This window comes from Symphodus melops, assembly GCF_947650265.1.
Source record: "Symphodus melops genome assembly, chromosome: 1".
In the NCBI taxonomy this organism is placed as follows: Eukaryota; Metazoa; Chordata; class Actinopteri; order Labriformes; family Labridae; genus Symphodus; species Symphodus melops.
Genome location: NC_136691.1, coordinates 56437430 through 56456161, shown reverse-complemented (window position 1 = coordinate 56456161; position 18732 = coordinate 56437430). Strand labels below are relative to the sequence as shown.

General features: G+C 46.4%; 2 protein-coding genes across 2 annotated transcripts; both read left to right on the top strand.

Moving 5' to 3' along the window:
• The first annotated feature begins 98 nt into the window (after positions 1-98).
• Positions 99-1670, top strand: LOC306831821 (uncharacterized protein). The gene is made up of 3 exons (XM_079356063.1): positions 99-233; positions 323-375; positions 502-1670. Exons 1-3 carry the CDS (start codon positions 217-219, stop codon positions 1500-1502), a joined length of 1071 nt encoding a protein of 356 aa, XP_079212189.1. The 5' UTR covers positions 99-216; the 3' UTR covers positions 1503-1670.
• A 2785-nt stretch (positions 1671-4455) lies between these two features.
• LOC306829512 (uncharacterized protein) lies at positions 4456-5989 on the top strand. The gene is made up of 3 exons (XM_079352577.1): positions 4456-4573; positions 4663-4715; positions 4842-5989. Exons 1-3 carry the CDS (start codon positions 4557-4559, stop codon positions 5819-5821), a joined length of 1050 nt encoding a protein of 349 aa, XP_079208703.1. The 5' UTR covers positions 4456-4556; the 3' UTR covers positions 5822-5989.
• Positions 5990-18732: the final 12743 nt, after the last annotated feature.

Below are 18732 nucleotides of genomic sequence, written 5' to 3'. Positions count from 1 at the left end.
CACGGGTTTGATGACAAACTGAACCTCGTCACATCCACCTGTTTGTAATCAACTCGTCAGGAATTGAGAGCTCTGATTGGCTGAGAAACAGGTTAAAACTGTTGCTCTGCAGGCTCCTAATCACTGCACTGCTGAGGACGGAGGGTGTACTTGTGGTTATGTCCGGTCAGTTTGAGTTATTTGTTTGTGTCTAGCTTCATTAGTTTGACTGAAGCCATGGGACTTCCTCTACGGTAATGTTTCAGTCTTCTTTCTGTGCTCTACGGTTTAGATTCTAAACGTGTTACAGTCTGACTTATTCTGCAAACTTCTTCTTTTTCAGAGTGGTGCTGATATGGCTCGTGCTTATTGGAGAGCTTCATGCAAGCATTAACTGTAAGTCCTACATGTTGCATTAGTACTTTAAAAACAAACTCTTCATTTTCTATTTCTAACATTTAATTTAGTGACTGCTCAAAACTGCTTTTTGAAGTAAAGTGTTGTTGGGGAATTTTTCAACAGCTCCACACTTTGGACCTGGTGTGTTGGATGTGGTCTATGAAGCCCCGGCTCACAGCTACCATCAACAGCCCCAGGTGCCTCAACACCAGCTGCAGCCTCAGGGGCCCGGAAACCTTTCCAGTCACCAGACTTCAAAATTCAGCCCAGTGTTTACCCAGGTCCATGCCTTTTCTCCAGGATCTCCTGGGCCTGACTTTGAGCATGAGTCCCAGGTGACTCTCTACCAGCCCAAGCTTCAGTCACATGTTCCTCAATACCAGCCTGAACTTGAGGTGCCTCGATACCGGGCCAAGCGGAGTTCTAAGAAGCCTGGGCAGCCGGGGAAGTCCAAGCGGCGGGCTCTGCCCGTGTGTTGGCCCAACCGTCTGCCCACGTGTCGGCCCAAGCATCTGCCCAAGTGTTGGCTCCATCTGCCCAAGTGTTGGCTCAACAGCCTGCCCCCGTGTCGGCCCCCGTGTTCTCTTAAGCGTCTGCCCAAGTGTTGGCCCAATTGTAAACCGGTGCATCTGCCCTATTGTTGGCGAAAGCTTCTACCCAAGTGTTGGCCCGTCTCCAAGTACCTGCCCAAGTGTGTGCCCCGACATCTGCCCACTTGTTGGCCCAGACGTCTACCCAAGATTTGGTTCAAGCGTTTGCCCAAGTGTCCGCCCAAGTGTTTGCTCGTGCATCTGAGCCAGTGTGGGCTCAAGCAGCTGCCCAAGTGTCGACCCAGACGTCTGCCCAAGTGTTGGCTTAAGCTGCCCAAGTGTTTGCTGAAGCGGCTCAGGCGTCTGCCCCCGTGTGGGCCCAAGTGTCCAGCCAATTGTCCGCCCAAGTGTTTGCACGCGCATCTGAGCCGGTGTGGGCTCAAGCAGATGCCCAAGTGTCGACCCAAGCAGCTGCCCAAGTGTTGGCTTAAACTGCCCAAGTGTTTGCTGTGGCGGCTCCGGCGTCTGCGCCCGTGCAAGTGTCTGTCGCAGTGTCTGCTCAAATGCAAGAAACCAGGTGTGGGGAAGAGCTAAGTGTCAGCCCAAGCACGCTCATGGCCCTCGGCACCACCCAGCCCCCAAGGACCACACGCCTGACCCATCCCCTCAGACTTGACGCCATTGGGCTGCAGACGTCTTGGACTGGTCCTTTTTGGAAGCTTGTACCGTGAAAGCCTTTAAGCAATAAAAAAGTTAATTACACTAATGTGGTCGTGTACATTTTCTGGGAATTTATTGGTGCAGTAGGTGTAAAGTCTATGATTCAATGTTCGCTTAATATCTAGTTTAGTTTTAGCCCTACGCTTGGCTTTTAGATCGTCACCATCCCACTTCAGTGACCGTCACCTCAAAGGTTTATAGCTTAGTTTCTTTTCCTGTAAAATCATTTTGGATAATGTGTACTTTTGCAAGCGACCATACCAATGTCGAAGCAACAAATGCTTTCACCAGTCTGCAAACCAATTAAATATTAGCACCTCTGCAAACTCAGTTACCCTACAATAACCACATGACCTGTCTTAACGGGTAAACAATCCAAACAAAGATGTTACTTTAAAACATCACCCTGGTGCAGTATGTTCCAGTGATGACTAATCCGACCATCTCTAATGGACACAATGGAAGATATTCCACTTCTGGATGGGCTTAATTTCTCAAATAATGGAGGTTAATGCTCGTTTCCGGTCAGCATAAAGTTACTCAACGGTCTTTCCTTGTGTTACTCTTAGGAAAAGTAAAATGTCTGACCAGATAGATGGATGATAGATACTTTATTGATCCCGAGGGAAATTCAGGGCACCCAGTAGCAGTATACAGACAGGCAGGACACAAGACATTGGTTACAATACAAGACATTGGTTACAATACACACCCTCAGTCCCCCCTCCCCTCTCTATACAATAATCCCCTAAACAAGATTTAGCAGCCCCTATGTGACTGACAGCACAGAGGTCTTTGAGCTTTTTGCAACATAAAGGAGCAGTGATTAGCATTAAGTGTCCATGACAAGACAATAAGGTGAAACCAGGAGTGATTAGGGTGATTGCCATTTAAGTACCCAACTATTGGGGAGCAGATTAGCATTAAGTGTTGAAGACAATAGAGTGAAACTTGACCTAGTTAGGGTGATCATGTCAACCATTACAGATGTAGCATAACACAACAGTAGGATGAAACCAGACATGATTAGAGTGATTATCATTAAAGTGACCAGTGCTCAGTAAGGTGACTATCAACATGCATTAAAGTGTCCAAACTGGAGGCTGACTCTGAGGTCAGCAATGCAGATGAGGAGTGAGAAAGAAAGTGAAAAATGAGTCCAGGGTTCACCGTGTGCTTCTACCCTGCCGTGACAGTGAAGTGTTCTCAACTCAACTCAACTTTATTTATAAAGCGCTTTTAAACAGCCGTAGCTGTGACAAAGTGCTGTACATACATGAAGAGCACAAACATAAAACATAAGTAAAACACTAACAGGGTTAAAACAATAAAAACAATAAAACACTAAAACAAGAACAGAGTCTCATGCTGGGTTAAAAGCCAAAGAATAAAAATGTGTTTTAAGATGAGTTTTAAAAATGGACAGTGAGGGGGCGTGTCTTATATGGAGAGGGAGGTCGTTCCAGAGTTTGGGACCGGCAGAAGAAAAAGCCCTATCCCCTCTGAGCTTCCGCTTACACCTCGGTACCTCCAGGAGCAGCTGGTCAGCTGACCTGAGGCACCGGGCAGGAGCGTAGGGATGGAGCAGCTCAGACAGGTAAGGTGGGGTGAGACCATTTAAAGATTTAAAAACAAATAAAATAATCTTAAAATGAACTCTAAAATGCACAGGCAGCCAGTGGAGGGAGGCCAGAATTGGGGTAATGTGCTCCCTCTTTCGTGCTCCAGTTAGGAGGCGAGCAGCAGCATTCTGAACTAACTGGAGCCGTGCGAGGGAGGACTGGCTGACTCCGACGTATAGTGCGTTGCAGTAATCCAGCCGAGATGTGACGAAGGCGTGGATTACTGCAGGTAGTGTCCATGTTAGGCGACCAGTCCAGCTTGTCATCCAGCTGCAGCCCCAGATATCCGTAGGTCCTGACCACCTCCACGTCGACCCCCCCGATTGAAACAGTTTCTGGATGTGGTTTGTTCCTTCGGAAGTCCACCACCATCTCCTTGGTCTTGGAGGTGTTTAGCTGCAGATGGTTGGCACTGCACCACGTCACAAAGTCCTCGATCAGGCTCCTGTACTCCTCCTCCTGTCCATCCCTGACACAAGCAACTATCGCAGTGTCGTCCGAGTATTTCTGCATGTGGCAGAGCTCAGAGTTATACTGGAAGTCAGAGGTGTACAGGGTGAACAGGACGGGGGAGAGCACGGTCCCCTGTGGTGCTCCGGTGCTGCTGACCACAGTGTCAGATGTGCAGTCCTTCAGTCTGACGTACTGTGGTCTCTCTGTGAGGTAGTCCGTGATCCACCTCACCAGGTACGAGTCCACCCTGATCTCGGTCAGCTTGTCTCTCAGTAGGAGGGGATGGATGGTGTCGAAGGCGCTTGAGAAATCAAAGAACATGATTCTCATCACGCTGCTCCCTTTGTCCAGATGAGAGTAAGCCCTGTGTAGAAGATAGAGGATGGCATCGTCCACGCCCACCTTTGCCTGGTATGCAAACTGCTAAGTTGGGAGCTGTGGTCAGTTCAGCTCATGGGCCCAGGTGTGCACAGTTACTCTGATTAGTGAGCTGAAGACACAGGTTAGAGACACGTCCAAGCTGACAAGAGTGCAGAGACAACATTACCTGAAGTCATTTAATTAACCAGAGCTGACAAGATGACAAGATTTCAGTTGAAGACACACACACACACACACACACACACACAAACACACACACGGGTTTGATGACAAACTGAACCTCGTCACATCCACCTGTTTGTAATCAACTCGTCAGGAATTGAGAGCTCTGATTGGCTGAGAAACAGGTTAAAACTGTTGCTCTGCAGGCTCCTAATCACTGCACTGCTGAGCACGGAGGGTGTACTTGTGGTTATGTCCGGTCAGTTTGAGTTATTTGTTTGTGTCTAGCTTCATTAGTTTGACTGAAGCCATGGGACTTCCTCTACGGTAATGTTTCAGTCTTCTTTCTGTGCTCTACGGTTTAGATTCTAAACGTGTTACAGTCTGACTTATTCTGCAAACTTCTTCTTTTTCAGAGTGGTGCTGATATGGCTCGTGCTTATTGGAGAGCTTCATGCAAGCATTAACTGTAAGTCCTACATGTTGCATTAGTACTTTAAAAACAAACTCTACATTTTCTATTTCTAACATTTAATTTAGTGACTGCTCAGAACTGCTTTTTGAAGTAAAGTGTTGTTGGGGATTTTTTCAACAGCTCCACACTTTGGACCTGGTGTGTTGGATGTGGTCTATGAAGCCCCGGCTCACAGCTACCATCAACAGCCCCAGGTGCCTCAACACCAGCTGCAGCCTCAGGGGCCCGGAAACCTTTCCAGTCACCAGACTTCAAAATTCAGCCCAGTGTTCTCTCCAGGATCTCCTGGGCCTGACTTTGAGCATGAGTCCCAGGCGACTCTCTACCAGACCAAGCTTCAGTCACATGTTCCTCAATACCAGCCTGAACTTGAGGTGCCTCGATACCGGGCCAAGCGGAGTTCTAAGAAGCCTGGGCAGTCGGGCAAGTCCAAGCGGCGGGCTCTGCCCGTGTGTTGGCCCAACCGTCTGCCCACGTGTCGGCCCAAGCATCTGCCCAAGTGTTGGCTCCATCTGCCCAAGTGTTGGCTCAACAGCCTGCCCCCGTGTCGGCCCCCGTGTTCTCTTAAGCGTCTGCCCAAGTGTTGGCCCAATTGTAAACCGGTGCATCTGCCCTATTGTTGGCGAAAGCTTCTACCCAAGTGTTGGCCCGTCTCCAAGTACCTGCCCAAGTGTGTGCCCCGACATCTGCCCAGTTGTTGGCCCAGACTACCCAAGATTTGGTTCAAGCGTTTGCCCAAGTGTCCGCCCAAGTGTTTGCTCGTGCATCTGAGCCAGTGTGGGCTCAAGCAGCTGCCCAAGTGTCGACCCAGACGTCTGCCCAAGTGTTGGCTTAAGCTGCCCAAGTGTTTGCTGAAGCGGCTCAGGCGTCTGCCCCCGTGTGGGCCCAAGTGTCCACCCAATTGTCCGCCCAAGTGTTTGCGCGCGCATCTGAGCCGGTGTGGGCTCAAGCAGATGCCCAAGTGTCGACCCAAGCAGCTGCCCAAGTGTTGGCTTAAGCTGCCCAAGTGTTTGCTGTGGCGGCTCCGGCGTCTGCGCCCGTGCAAGTGTCTGTCGCAGTGTCTGCTCAAATGCAAGAAACCAGGTGTGGGGAAGAGCTAAGTGTCGGCCCAAGCACGCTCATGGCCCTCGGCACCACCCAGCCCCCGAGGACCACACGCCTGACCCATCCCCTCAGACTTGACGCCATTGGGCTGCAGACGTCTTGGACTGGTCCTTTTTGGAAGCTTGTACCGTGAAAGCCTTTAAGCAATAAAAAAGTTAATTGCACTAATGTGGTCGTGTACATTTTCTGGGAATTTATTGGTGCAGTAGGTGTAATGTCTATGATTCAATGTTCGCTTAATATCTAGTTTAGTTTTAACCCTACGCTTGGCTTTTAGATCGTCACCATCCCACTTCAGTGACTAGTTGTGACCGTCACCTCAAAGGTTTACAGCTTAGTTTCTTTTCCTGTAAAATCATCAAACAAGATTTAGTGGCCTCTATGTGCCTAAGAATAAACATTACAAGTTAAACCTGTGCAGTTAGCATTAGACTTAAACTTGTATAGCATAATGTAGATCTGTGAAGGAGAGACATGTGCTGATTAAAAGAGACCTGTTAAAGAGTCTTAGAAACAAAGTGCTGACCTTCTAGAAACTAGTTGCATGTACAGTCAATGCAGGGATGCAGACTGGGCCATTAAAGTGCTCGGCAACATAAAGGAGCAGTGATTAGCATTAAGTGTCCAAAACAATAAGGTGAAACCAGGAGTGATTAGGGTGATTGCCATTTAAGTACCCAACTATTGAGGAGCAGATTAGCATTAAGTGTCAAAGACGAGAGTGAAAGCTCTAAATACAAGTTTTTGCTCGTATCTTGAAATGATCATGATAAAAACGTCTTGTGGAGTCGAGTTTGAATCGAGATCGAACTGATGGTCCTCACAAGTATAGAAACACTACGAGAGCGGAAGCAACTCTTTGTGATTTTCGTCCTTTCTCTTTGTACTCGGACTGTAAATGTCTTTATCAGCCTGTGTGTGTGTGTGTTCCCTGTGTGTGTGTTCCCTGTTTGTATTTACTGTGTGTGTGTGGACCTGCAGATGGTGCTGACCTTGGACGCCCGTGAAGCTGCTGGAAACACACAGCAGCTCATCAAATATTTACGGCTGCATCTAATTCAGGCCTTCATGTGGTCTTTCTTCCTCTGGCCTCGGGATGTTGGCCGCAGGCTGCAGAGACGAGAGGAGTCCACACACACACACACACACACACACACACACACACGCTCACAGGTCAGTAATGAGCTCAAGCGTGCAGGGCGACCACGGTGAACTCATGAGCTGATATCTCTGGCGTGAACTAGATTTCTGCTGAGAATAGATGATCCTTTTTCATCTCACAAACGCAACGCAGAGAATCACTTGGTGCAGAAATAAGTGAGATAAAAATAAAATAAATATGCATAAAAAATAGTAGCTAGTCTGTATAAATCGGAGACATGAATGTTTCAGACGAGAATCTACTTTCCTTTTTTAAAATTTAAACATAAAATGTTGAATATTGAAATATTCAGGAATTTCAGAAACAAAAAATCAGTCGATAAACTCGAATCTGTTGCTTTTTATTCACAACTTCCGATTGGCTCGTCAATGAACAGCACAATGAAGTTTTCCTCCGGTGTCAACAAAAGTCAAAGCTTGAAGAGGACGTAGTTCCTCCAGTGTCCACTCGAGGTCGTCTCCAAACGTGAATAACGCTCCTTTTTAAAATGTTAATTTTTGGTAAAAAAAAAAAAAAGCAATACAGCAAATTTGCAGGTCTGCAAATACCGACGTTCGTAAAGTCCCTTTGGCGTCTCATTTTAAGTCATCTTGTTCCTTCCAAGCTCGCCTTGCTGGTCGGCTCTTGACGTGTTAATGAACCTGTTGATCTAAAAGAGAGAGAGAGTCTGGATTGTTTGAGACACTGATCAAACTAAACAGGAACGTTTATTGACATTATTTAAGCAGGTAACTTCAGGTTACGTTCAGTGGATTTCGAAAGTCAGGAATTCCAAGTTGCCAGTCTGATACGTCATCAGGAACGCCCCCTGAAAGCTGGTTGGACTCGGGCACTTGACCTGTGCTAAAAATCCAACATGGCCGCTACGTGCATCGACGGTGAAGGTTGAAGTTAATAAGTGTTTTGTTTGGCTCGTCTGTGTCGTTTGAGTGTTTTTAAATTTATCGCTCAGATCGTTTTGTACAAGTTTCATCTGTCGACATGTCGTCCTATCGATCACTTATCGCTCGGTTTTACTCACAAATCAAAGGCGCTCCGGGAGGCGGCCATGTTGCTTGTTGCCACTCTTCACTGGCACGAGGTGAGCTCCAGGTACGAGGTACATTGAACGCACCGCTCGTCTTTAGAGTTGTTATTTGTACACTAACGTTAAACACACATCCGCTCACACAGGACTCATATTTAGTCTGGACTCTGTGTAATTAATGGATTTTCCCCCCACACAGTTTGTTTTAGTCAAAGGCAGAGTTTGGGGCATACTTTAGTATTCAGGGTTATTCATCACCTGCTGATTAAACCAGGACAGAATCCCTGCTTTGCATTTAGATTACGCCTCTGAGTTTTGACTCATTAAATTTAGCCGAGTAAACATTCAGTGTCCCGAAGGATCCGAGAGGATTCATTCGACTTTAACGGCGTGTCGAAAATTCAATTCAACGGACGCTAAGTGTTGTTGGAGTTATGAGCGCGTGTCGTTTGTGCCGCCGCCAACAAAACAGAACAAAGACAGAAAGGTTGGGTGCAAGGATTTGTTGCTTCGCAGTTATTCTTTTTCTTCTTCTTCTTTTCTTTTTTAACTCTTTAAAGGCAGATTGAGACCATGAAGAATAAATGCAGCAGCGTTTCCCCCCGCTGTCATTTACGCAAAAATCACAACTTTATAACAGGTGTAAAAACCGCACAGCTTGGGGAAATAGTGTGTGGTTGACAGGTAGCTGCTAAGCTAGCTGCTAAGCTAGCTGCGGGGACTGCAGCCAGCTGGGAAATGAAACGTGTCAGGCTGTCGTGTCGTTGTGTGATGACACGCCTGGACTCGGACAGTCAGCCTGATCTGACCCACCGTGATGGAGCTCCAGCCGTCCTCGTTGCTGTGATACTGCTGCTCTGTGTCATTGGACGATGCAACTCTCCGTACCTCGCTGTCGAGTTTCTGTTGATGAAGTGTTTCCTGCTTTTTGCAGCACGTTGGTGTCGTCTGCAGCGCGTTAGACATTTGCATTAGCTTTTAAATGTGCCGCGTTTCTGAAGAGACTGTTTATCTTCTCCTTATTATTATTAGATAGATAGATAGATAGATAGATAGATAGATAGATAGATAGATAGATAGATAGATAGATAGATAGATAGATAGATAGATAGATAGATAGATAGATAGATAGATAGATAGATAGATAGATAGATAGATAGATGATACTTGTTCTCTGTGCAATGACAGTAACATAAATCTAATAATCCAATCTACCGTCAGTGTCTCTTCTAACTATTAGGAGCACAGTCAGAGGCCTGCAGACCAGCATGTGTCCACCTGAAGACACACACACACACACACACACACAGCGACCTCCTCCTTGTTGATTTATTTCTCTGTGCTCAGCTCCCTCTTTCCCTTTTTTTCCCGTCCTGATCCCTCGATTGTAATTCAGCGGTGGAGGTGAAGGGCAGATGGAGGCGATGAGGAGGAAACAGAGGAAGAGCTTCCCTCAGGTGAACGCAGTGATTAACAGGGAAGGTGACTCGGGCAGAGGAGAGACTGCGAGAGGGTAAACATGGAAGCAGCTGTGGAAGAGAAATCGTAAAGAGACGTGATAGACATAACAAACCGTTTGTGTTCCACCTTCTTCTAAAAACTCAAATTATCAAAACCCAGATTTATTGTGTTGGATTAAGGCTGATTTCACATTAGAACGTTCCGGATCATGCTAAGCCCCTCCCCTCTCCCCGGCTGGTCTGCGTTCACATTAACAACATTGTTCTGTACACTTGTGTGTGTTCACAGTCCGACACAGCAGGGGGCACATTCGTTGGTTTGCAAAATCGGCCAAGAGGCAGAAAGGGGAAACAGTAACCATGGTAACCACTTGCGGTTTGAGTCCCTCCTGCTGACTGTGGATGTTTTCGTTATCTGTGAGACGCCAACAACGACCCTCTTCCTACTTTCACATCAAGCGAGCAGCTCAGAGGATGAAACAGTGGACCGTACTCGAGTTCTCATGAAGCGTAGCTTTAAATATGTAAATGAGCTGCGCCTGTACCTTTAAATATGTAAATGAGCTGCGTCTGTACCTTTAAATATGTAAATGAGCTGTGCCTGTACCTTTAAATATGTAAATGAGCCGTGTCTGTACCTTTAAATATGTAAATGAGCTGTGCATGTACCTTTAAATATGTAAATGAGCTGTGCCTGTACCTTTAAATATGTAAATGAGCCGTGTATGTAGCTTTAAATATGTAAATGAGCTGTGTCTGACCACGCCCCCTCTCTGGAAGGGCTCGGGTGTACTCGCTGCTTTCTGGCTCCATGTCCTATTGTTTACGGTGAGAAGGCAGACTCAGAGGGCAGAACAAACACCTAGCTGTGGGAGTGTCACCCACCTGGGGGAGGGGCTACTGCCCTTTGTGATGTCATGAAGGGAACATCTCCAAGCGGCCTGTTTGAGCGGGCAGAAGACGGAGAGGATGGACTCTTCTCATCATTGGGGGGTTTGTAAACAGACTAGAGACACATGTTAATGGAACATGGAGCAGAGGATTCTGGGTAGTATATGACCTTTAATTGATAAAATAAAAGAATTTGATCTGGTTGACTTGGTGTTTTGTGTTTCGGAGGCATTTTTGCACTCTGAGAACATCGTGATAAGGTCATTAATGTGAAACTGTGGGTTAAATGCAGCCAATAAAAGAGTGGGCTTGCGTAACGTTTCCTCGTTAGCGGAGAGCAGCAGCTCAAACGGGAGAAGGCCCGAGGTTAAAATGAGCAGATAATTAACACAGTCTGCTGACTTTAATGAAGAGAGGAGCTGGAGGAGGTGTTTCCATGTGACTGACTGTGAGATTCAACATGTTCACACTGACTCAGCTCACACTGTGACTGGATCCAACATGCACTCCCAGATTAGTCACCAGTTATCTGCACTGGGGGGGGGGTCGATCTTTGCTCCCGATGGGGGTCAGAAGAGGAGCGTCAAACATTTCTGCACACTGCAATCAAATATAAACTCTTTTCTGTTCCTTTGTACGACGCAGACGTTTAAAATAATCACAATTATAAATCCATTTAGTCGCTCCTTTGTGTGTTTTCCATCCGTGGAGTCGCGCTCCGACGTTTTTAATGGCCCACTCGCAGAGTCAACAAAGACGCAGGCTATTCAGACTCCTCTTCAATGAAGCCGGCTTCACATGATCGAACACATCAGCAAACATTTCATCGAACCGTCAGCCTGTTATTGAGTGAGACTAACGGCTCTGACGCTCCGACTCACAGGAAACCTGTGCTGACGTCTCTGAGCTTGGAAAAGGTCATTCAAGGTGTTTGAAACGGAATTAACCAATCAGACGTCACGCATTCGTTTGTGGAGTAACATTGTGAGGTCTGCAGGTTCGGTTTTATTTTGCTGTAAACTTGAACATTTTAAGATGGGGCTCAATGAGGATTCACTCACTTTTGGAGTCGGCCTCTAGTGGCCACTGAAGGAACTGCAGTTTTTTAAAACCTCATTTTAAGTTGGCTTTCGTCGTGTGGCGTGCACTGATCTCTGAACGGCTGCTCCCGAAGAGTTGGATTCATTTCTGATTTTTTTTTTTCACTGTTCACACTCGCACAGTGTGAGCGGAGCCGAGAGTGGATTTTGTATCTGTATTCCTCCTCCTATCATCAACAAGCTTAGTTTGTGTTTATGGGTGTTGCAGATTCGACCTCAGGTCCAGCGATGTAAATCTTTCTGCTTGTCACGAGTCAGAGTTTAAAACGTTGATAAGATACGTTTAAAAATCATAGATAGATAGATAGATACTTTATTGATCTCGAGGGAAATTCAAGAGTCAAAACCACAGATATAAAAGTAGATGTTCTATTCACGCAGTGATGGCTGCACAAAAGGATTATCCATGTTCTCATGTGCACACTTCACCTTCACTCATTTTTTTGTTGTTGCTGTTTTTCTTACAGCTCCGTTGTGTAAAGTGCTGAGACACACACACACACACACACACACACACACACACACACACACACAGAGTTCTCTGTCTGATCTCAGACGTCAAACAAAAGATAAACTCAGCATCTCTGCAGCAACACAGCTGCCGTCTCCCAGAGAGTGATCGATGGCTGAGAGACGAGTTTCCAAGCATCGTGTCTTTGTGTGTCATCCATTAAAACCGACTCAAACCACATGTTTCTGTTCAGTGTGTCCACTCAGTGTGTCCACTCAGTGTGTCCACTCAGTGTGTCCACTCTGCGTTCAGTGTGTCCACTCAGTGTGTCCACTCAGTGTGTCCACTCTGTGTTCACTCTGTGTGTCCACTCAGTGTGTCCACTCAGTGTGTCCACTCTGCGTTCACTCTGTGTGTCCACTCAGTGTGTTCACTCTGTGTGTCCACTCAGTGTGTCCACTCAGTGTGTCCACTCAGTGTGTCCACTCAGTGTGTCCACTCAGTGTGTCCACTCTGTGTTCACTCTGTGTGTCCACTCTGCGTTCACTCTGTGTGTCCACTCTGCGTTCACTCTGTGTGTCCACTCTGTGTTCAGTGTGTCCACTCAGTGTGTCCACTCTGTGTTCAGTGTGTCCACTCAGTGTGTCCACTCAGTGTGTCCACTCAGTGTGTCCACTCTGTGTTCAGTGTGTCCACTCTGTGTTCAGTGTGTCCACTCTGCGTTCGTTCAGTGTGTCCACTCTGCGTTCATTCAGTGTGTCCACTCTGCGTTCACTCTGTGTGTCCACTCTGCGTTCACTCTGTGTGTCCACTCTGCGTTCACTCTGTGTGTCCACTCTGCGTTCACTCTGTGTGTCCACTCTGTGTTCAGTGTGTCCACTCAGTGTGTCCACTCTGTGTTCAGTGTGTCCACTCAGTGTGTCCACTCTGTGTTCAGTGTGTCCACTCTGTGTTCAGTGTGTCCACTCTGCGTTCATTCAGTGTGTCCACTCTGCGTTCATTCAGTGTGTCCACTCTGCGTTCATTCAGTGTGTCCACTCTGCGTTCACTCTGTGTGTCCACTCTGCGTTCACTCTGTGTGTCCACTCTGCGTTCACTCTGTGTGTCCACTCTGTGTTCACTCTGTGTGTCCACTCTGCGTTCAGTGTGTCCACTCTGTGTTCACTCTGTGTGTCCACTCTGCGTTCAGTGTGTCCACTCTGCGTTCACTCTGTGTGTCCACTCTGTGTGTCCACTCTGCGTTCATTCAGTGTGTCCACTCTGCGTTCACTCTGTGTGTCCACTCTGTGTGTCCACTCTGCGTTCATTCAGTGTGTCCACTCTGCGTTCACTCTGTGTGTCCACTCTGTGTGTCCACTCTGCGTTCATTCAGTGTGTCCACTCTGTGTTCACTCACATCTGAAGTGAAGATTCACGTCTTCATTTTCTACTTGAATGAATCCAAACAGTCAGGACAGTTTAGCTCCTCTTTATGTACAATCAGTCTGAATATAATATATATATAATATATCATATATATAATATATATATATATATTATATAATATTATAAATTATTATTATTATTGTTAATAATAATTCAATCTAAAATGTCAGGTTAATTGCTGCATATTTTTGTCCAAACAAAGCTTCCGTACAGGATTATAACGAGCGTGAACCTGAGTGTGAAAAGCAGAAAAAACTTGTGAGTGCTGATGAAAAACAACCTGCTGGATGGGGGGCGGATCTCTCACTCCACCTGCTGCTAAGTGACGTACATAGAGCGCGCGCACACACACACACACACACACACACACACACACACACACACCTGTAACCCTGCACTGGGCTGATGCAGCAGATTAACAGCTGTGTCTCCGTCTGTACCTCGAGTCACCGCTGAGGTTCGTGTTAAAGAAAGACAACCTGAGGTCCAGAGTCTGACAGGATGTGAACAATAACATCAAGTCAGTTAGTGACACTCGGACTCCACAATATGAGAGACGGGTGATGAGGATTCACACACACTCGTGCGAGTCTAAATGATCAGCTGTCGTGTTTCGTCTTCATCAGACTCGACTGTAACTTTCAGTGTGAACGACTCGCTTCATGTTTTAAAGAGGTGTGTCCGTTACTGAGCCGACATGAGCTGATCTGTTCTGCTCATTTATTTAACATGACATGTTGAGTTTGATGCATTAATCTGCAGGGTGGTGGTGACTCACCAGCAGCCCCTCTCTCTCTCTCTCTCTCTCCTCCTCTCTCTCTCTCTCTCTCTCTCTCTCTCTCTCTCTCTCTCTCTCTCCCTCTCTCTCTCTCCCTCTCTCTCTCTCCCTCCCTCTCTCTCTCTCTCTCTCTCTCTCTCTCTCTCTGTTACCTGAAGTGCCTCTCTGTCTGCTGGGGGACAGCTATCCTGTTTTGGCACCAGAGAGGAGTAAAACAACTAAGAGGTATCACTCTGTTGTTTATTCTTGGACCCAAAAACATCAGTCAAGCCTGTTTGATACGTAACATTTTCCTTTACATAAAATATATCCACGGTCACAGACAGGCACACACACACACACACACACACACACACACATAAACATGTAAAACCGTAAGATGAAAGTGCATTTCAGTGATTATTGCACGTGACAGTACACAGGTTTATTGTCAGAAGTGATGGAAGGTCTGAAAGTACTCTAACAGGACAAATAACAAGCTGTATTCTGCAGTGATTTTAGTCACATGTGAGTCAAATTTCTCTCATTGTTGCTGCTGAACGGTGACGCTCATTTGAATACAAGCAAAGAACAACAGGCTCTGTGTGAGATTTCACAGGCATGGCGAGGTGTGAAGGTTGTTCAAGTTTCATCTTCACACAAACTCTTCCATGTTGGTTGGTCAGATTCTGCTGAAGGGAAAAACAAAACAAGCATGTGTTTGTAAAAAGAAAAGGCTCCGTCTGAACGCCGTGACAAGCTGTGAGGTCTGAAGTCATCTTTTAAATAAAGGTTTACTGAAATAGACTTTCTTTAATTATCACCTCTTGAACTGTAAAAAAAAAAAGTCTCTAAATACAAGCTTTGTAAAAAGGGTCAACAGTAGAGGCGATGACGATAATACAGAACAGCTCAAGTTTATTTTAACATAGAGCTCTATGGAGACTGACTCACTGCAGGAGACAGACTCTAGTGGACACTGGAGGAACTGCAGCTGTAAAGTTGGACATTTTAACATAGAGCTCTATGGAGACTGACTCACTGCAGGAGACAGACTCTAGTGGACACTGGAGGAACTGCAGCTGTAAAGTTGGACATTTTAACATAGAGCTCTATGGAGACTGACTCACTGCAGGAGACAGACTCTAGTGGACACTGGAGGAACTGCAGCTGTAAAGTTGGACATTTTAACATAGAGCTCTATGGAGACTGACTCACTGCAGGAGACAGACTCTAGTGGACACTGGAGGAACTGCAGCTGTAAAGTTGGACATTTTAACATAGAGCTCTATGGAGACTGACTCACTGCAGGAGACAGACTCTAGTGGACACTGGAGGAACTGCAGCTGTAAAGTTGGACATTTGAACATAGAGCTCTATGGAGACTGACTCACTGCAGGAGACAGACTCTAGTGGACACTGGAGGAACTGCAGCTGTAAATTTGGACATTTGAACATAGAGCTCTATGGAGACTGACTCACTGCAGGAGACAGACTCTAGTGGACACTGGAGGAACTGCAGCTGTAAAGTTGGACATTTTACCATAGAGCTCTATGGAGACTGACTCACTGCAGGAGACAGACTCTAGTGGACACTGGAGGAACTGCAGCTGTAAAGTTGGACATTTTAACATAGAGCTCTATGGAGACTGACTCACTGCAGGAGACAGACTCTAGTGGACACTGGAGGAACTGCAGCTGTAAAGTTGGACATTTTAACATAGAGCTCTATGGAGACTGACTCACTGCAGGAGACAGACTCTAGTGGACACTGGAGGAACTGCAGCTGTAAAGTTGGACATTTTAACATAGAGCTCTATGGAGACTGACTCACTGCAGGAGACAGACTCTAGTGGACACTGGAGGAACTGCAGCTGTAAAGTTGGACATTTTAACATAGAGCTCTATGGAGACTGACACACTGCAGGAGACAGACTCTAGTGGACACTGGAGGAACTGCAGCTGTAAAGTTGGACATTTTAACATAGAGCTCTATGGAGACTGACTCACTGCAGGAGACAGACTCTAGTGGACACTGGAGGAACTGCAGCTTGATTTAGACGCATCCCTGCAGAAACCGTTTGATGTAAGACACAGTTCATTTATATGTCAAAGAATGTTACACGTTAAGGAATAAATGCTGAGTTTTTCACCACAAAGATTTAAGACAATTACAGTAATGTTCACTGATTTTACATCAATTGTGCAACAACGTTAAAAAAGTTTCATTTTTTCAGTATCTGTGTCTGAGGAGCTTCACAGAGGTCTGAACAGTTCTTAGTCTGGCTTTTTGCACACATGATTAAAAAGCACTCACGGGCGCAGACACTTGGTAATGAAACAGCAGTGTTGTGAAATTAGAGGCTGCAGATGGAACATGCATTAATCTCCGTCACGCTGCCTTCAGCTGGCTGCAGTGACTCAATCGGCAGAGGGGGGAGCTTGTAAGCAAACAGAGTAAAAATAGTTTGAGGTGATCAACCATCCATCCTGTGCTAAATAGAGGCTGCTCCGGTGGCACTGCTGATGTTCAATCTTTTATGTTGGTCACATCGGCACAAATCTTGTGTTGCTTTGTATTTTCCTCCAGAGTGTCAAACAGAATGCTGTCAGACCCCTAACAAGTGAAATACTTTAGCAGATGAATATACTGTATGTATTATGTTTATGTTTTTATCTGTAGTTCTGCAGTATTCGATTCGTTTAATAACTAAAAATTGATTTACAAATTATTTTTTATTTAAAGAAAAATATAATAACATAACTTCTTAAACTTTCATTTTAGGTTTTTAACAATGAATATATTTATTCAGTTCACTTCAAGTTATTTAAGAAATACACGGGAGCCCTAAGTGGACACACATCCATAAAATTCTACTATTAATTTATCAGACGCCTTATTCATAATGTGTGCACATCAGCTTACTTGTTCACAAGATAATTTTCGTGCATACAAGTTATCATCTAACTAAAATGCACAAGGTTGTAACACATGATTTTAAAGTTGTTGAGGCTTCATTGTCTCTGTACAGATCAAGAAGCGAGGTAAGCTAAAACAATGACTGTGTACTTCATGATTTAAGATCAAATTATCATATTAAATCGTGAATTTGAGAGCTAAAAAAAGGGGCTTCGATTGTTTTTCTGATGTGTGGTTCATCTTATCATTAGACGATCTTTGTTTCGCAGTAGCAAGTTGGTAGGCGCATGCGCAGCCGCATCCTCCGTTCTCCCCTGCTCGAGCGCTTACAGCAGGCTGCCCGGTGACCGCTGCCGCACGCGCCGCTTCCTTTCTTTCACTCCACGGTGTGTTTCTATCCGGATACAAACCGACACCGGAACCGGGACTTAATTTCTCTCACAGGACCCCGAAAACTACAACAACAAAGAGTTTACGGCGGCAGGAGGTCTCTCTCCTCTCCCGGTCCTCCTCCCGGTGCTGAACGGACCGTCAGTGAAGGTAAGAGTCCGGTGACCCGGACCCGGACTGTCCCGCAGGAAGTTCTCCTTTCTCCCTAAATGAACCCCACGTTGGTTTAATGTTAGTTTATAATGCTGAGAGCACCTGTGTGTGTGTGTGTGTGTGTGTGTGTGTGTGTGTGGTGAAGGAGCACAGGTGGGCACAGGTTCCTCTTTTACATCATCAGACTTCAGCCAGGATCAGTTTTCAAGCATCTTAAAATAACTTGAAGAGGAAATATTCTCCTCCTGTAGAAACGCTCCGTTTTGGTGTGTGTGTCTCTTTAAATGCAACAAGCCCCGCCCCCCCCCGAGTTTTCCCCGTAGACGTCACTCCTTCGCTGTCGAGAATACACACGTTAAACATGCGCTGAAGTTTATCTCCAGGCTGCGGGTTGAGTCTGTGGGCGGAGCTACCAGGGGAGGGATTTTTTTTTTCTTCTTTTACCACTGTGACATCACAAGGGGAGCACATTTAAAATGGAGCATTTTTCTCCGTGTTACCACAAACACCGGACTGGATGGATTTATTTTACACGATGTGGGTCGGTTGGTGGACAAGGAGGTCTACAGCTCGAGAGCGTCCTATATCTGTGACCTCCTGCTGAGGCGTCCTTAGGCCCCTCCCACCGCCACCTGTCCATGTCGATGACCATCAGCTCACTGACTAACTTCCTGTTTGTTAAAGCTGCTTCTGTATCTGTGATTCCCTCCGAGCCTGATTAACACTCAGCTGTACATCAGCAGGTCCAGTTTCAGTCGGGAGGGGGGGGGGGGGTCTTGGTGGTTCTGGTGTGTACCCGGGTATCAGAGTGTGTTTCTCCTCTGAGTCTGAAGAATGTAAATAGAGACGGTAACTGGAGCCTAATGTTGTTCGGCGGGCGCTTCAGGGAGCGGCGTGTTGACGAGAGTTCAGCGTGTGAAAGAGGATCGAGTGTGTGCGTGACATTTTGTTTCCAATTAGAGTCCGAACACACAAACATCCTCCCGACAGTAAATCCTCCTCGGGGGACTCTGACAGACCGGGGCGTGCGGAGCAGCCTGGAGGTCAGGTCAGGCTGCAGAGCAAACTCGCAGCTGCTCCTCGCCGTTTCCTGCTTCACCTGCTGACTGTAGCCAATCAGGCTGCGGCGCCCGACGACTCATCAACACGACTCTCATCCACGACCCGCTTT

Coding starts and splice junctions, on each gene's coding strand:
- LOC306829512 (XM_079352577.1), top strand. Junction 4,716..4,841: donor GCTTCATGCAAGCATTAACT/GTAAGTCCTACA, acceptor TTTTTTCAACAG/CTCCACACTTTGGACCTGGT.
- LOC306831821 (XM_079356063.1), top strand. Junction 376..501: donor GCTTCATGCAAGCATTAACT/GTAAGTCCTACA, acceptor ATTTTTCAACAG/CTCCACACTTTGGACCTGGT.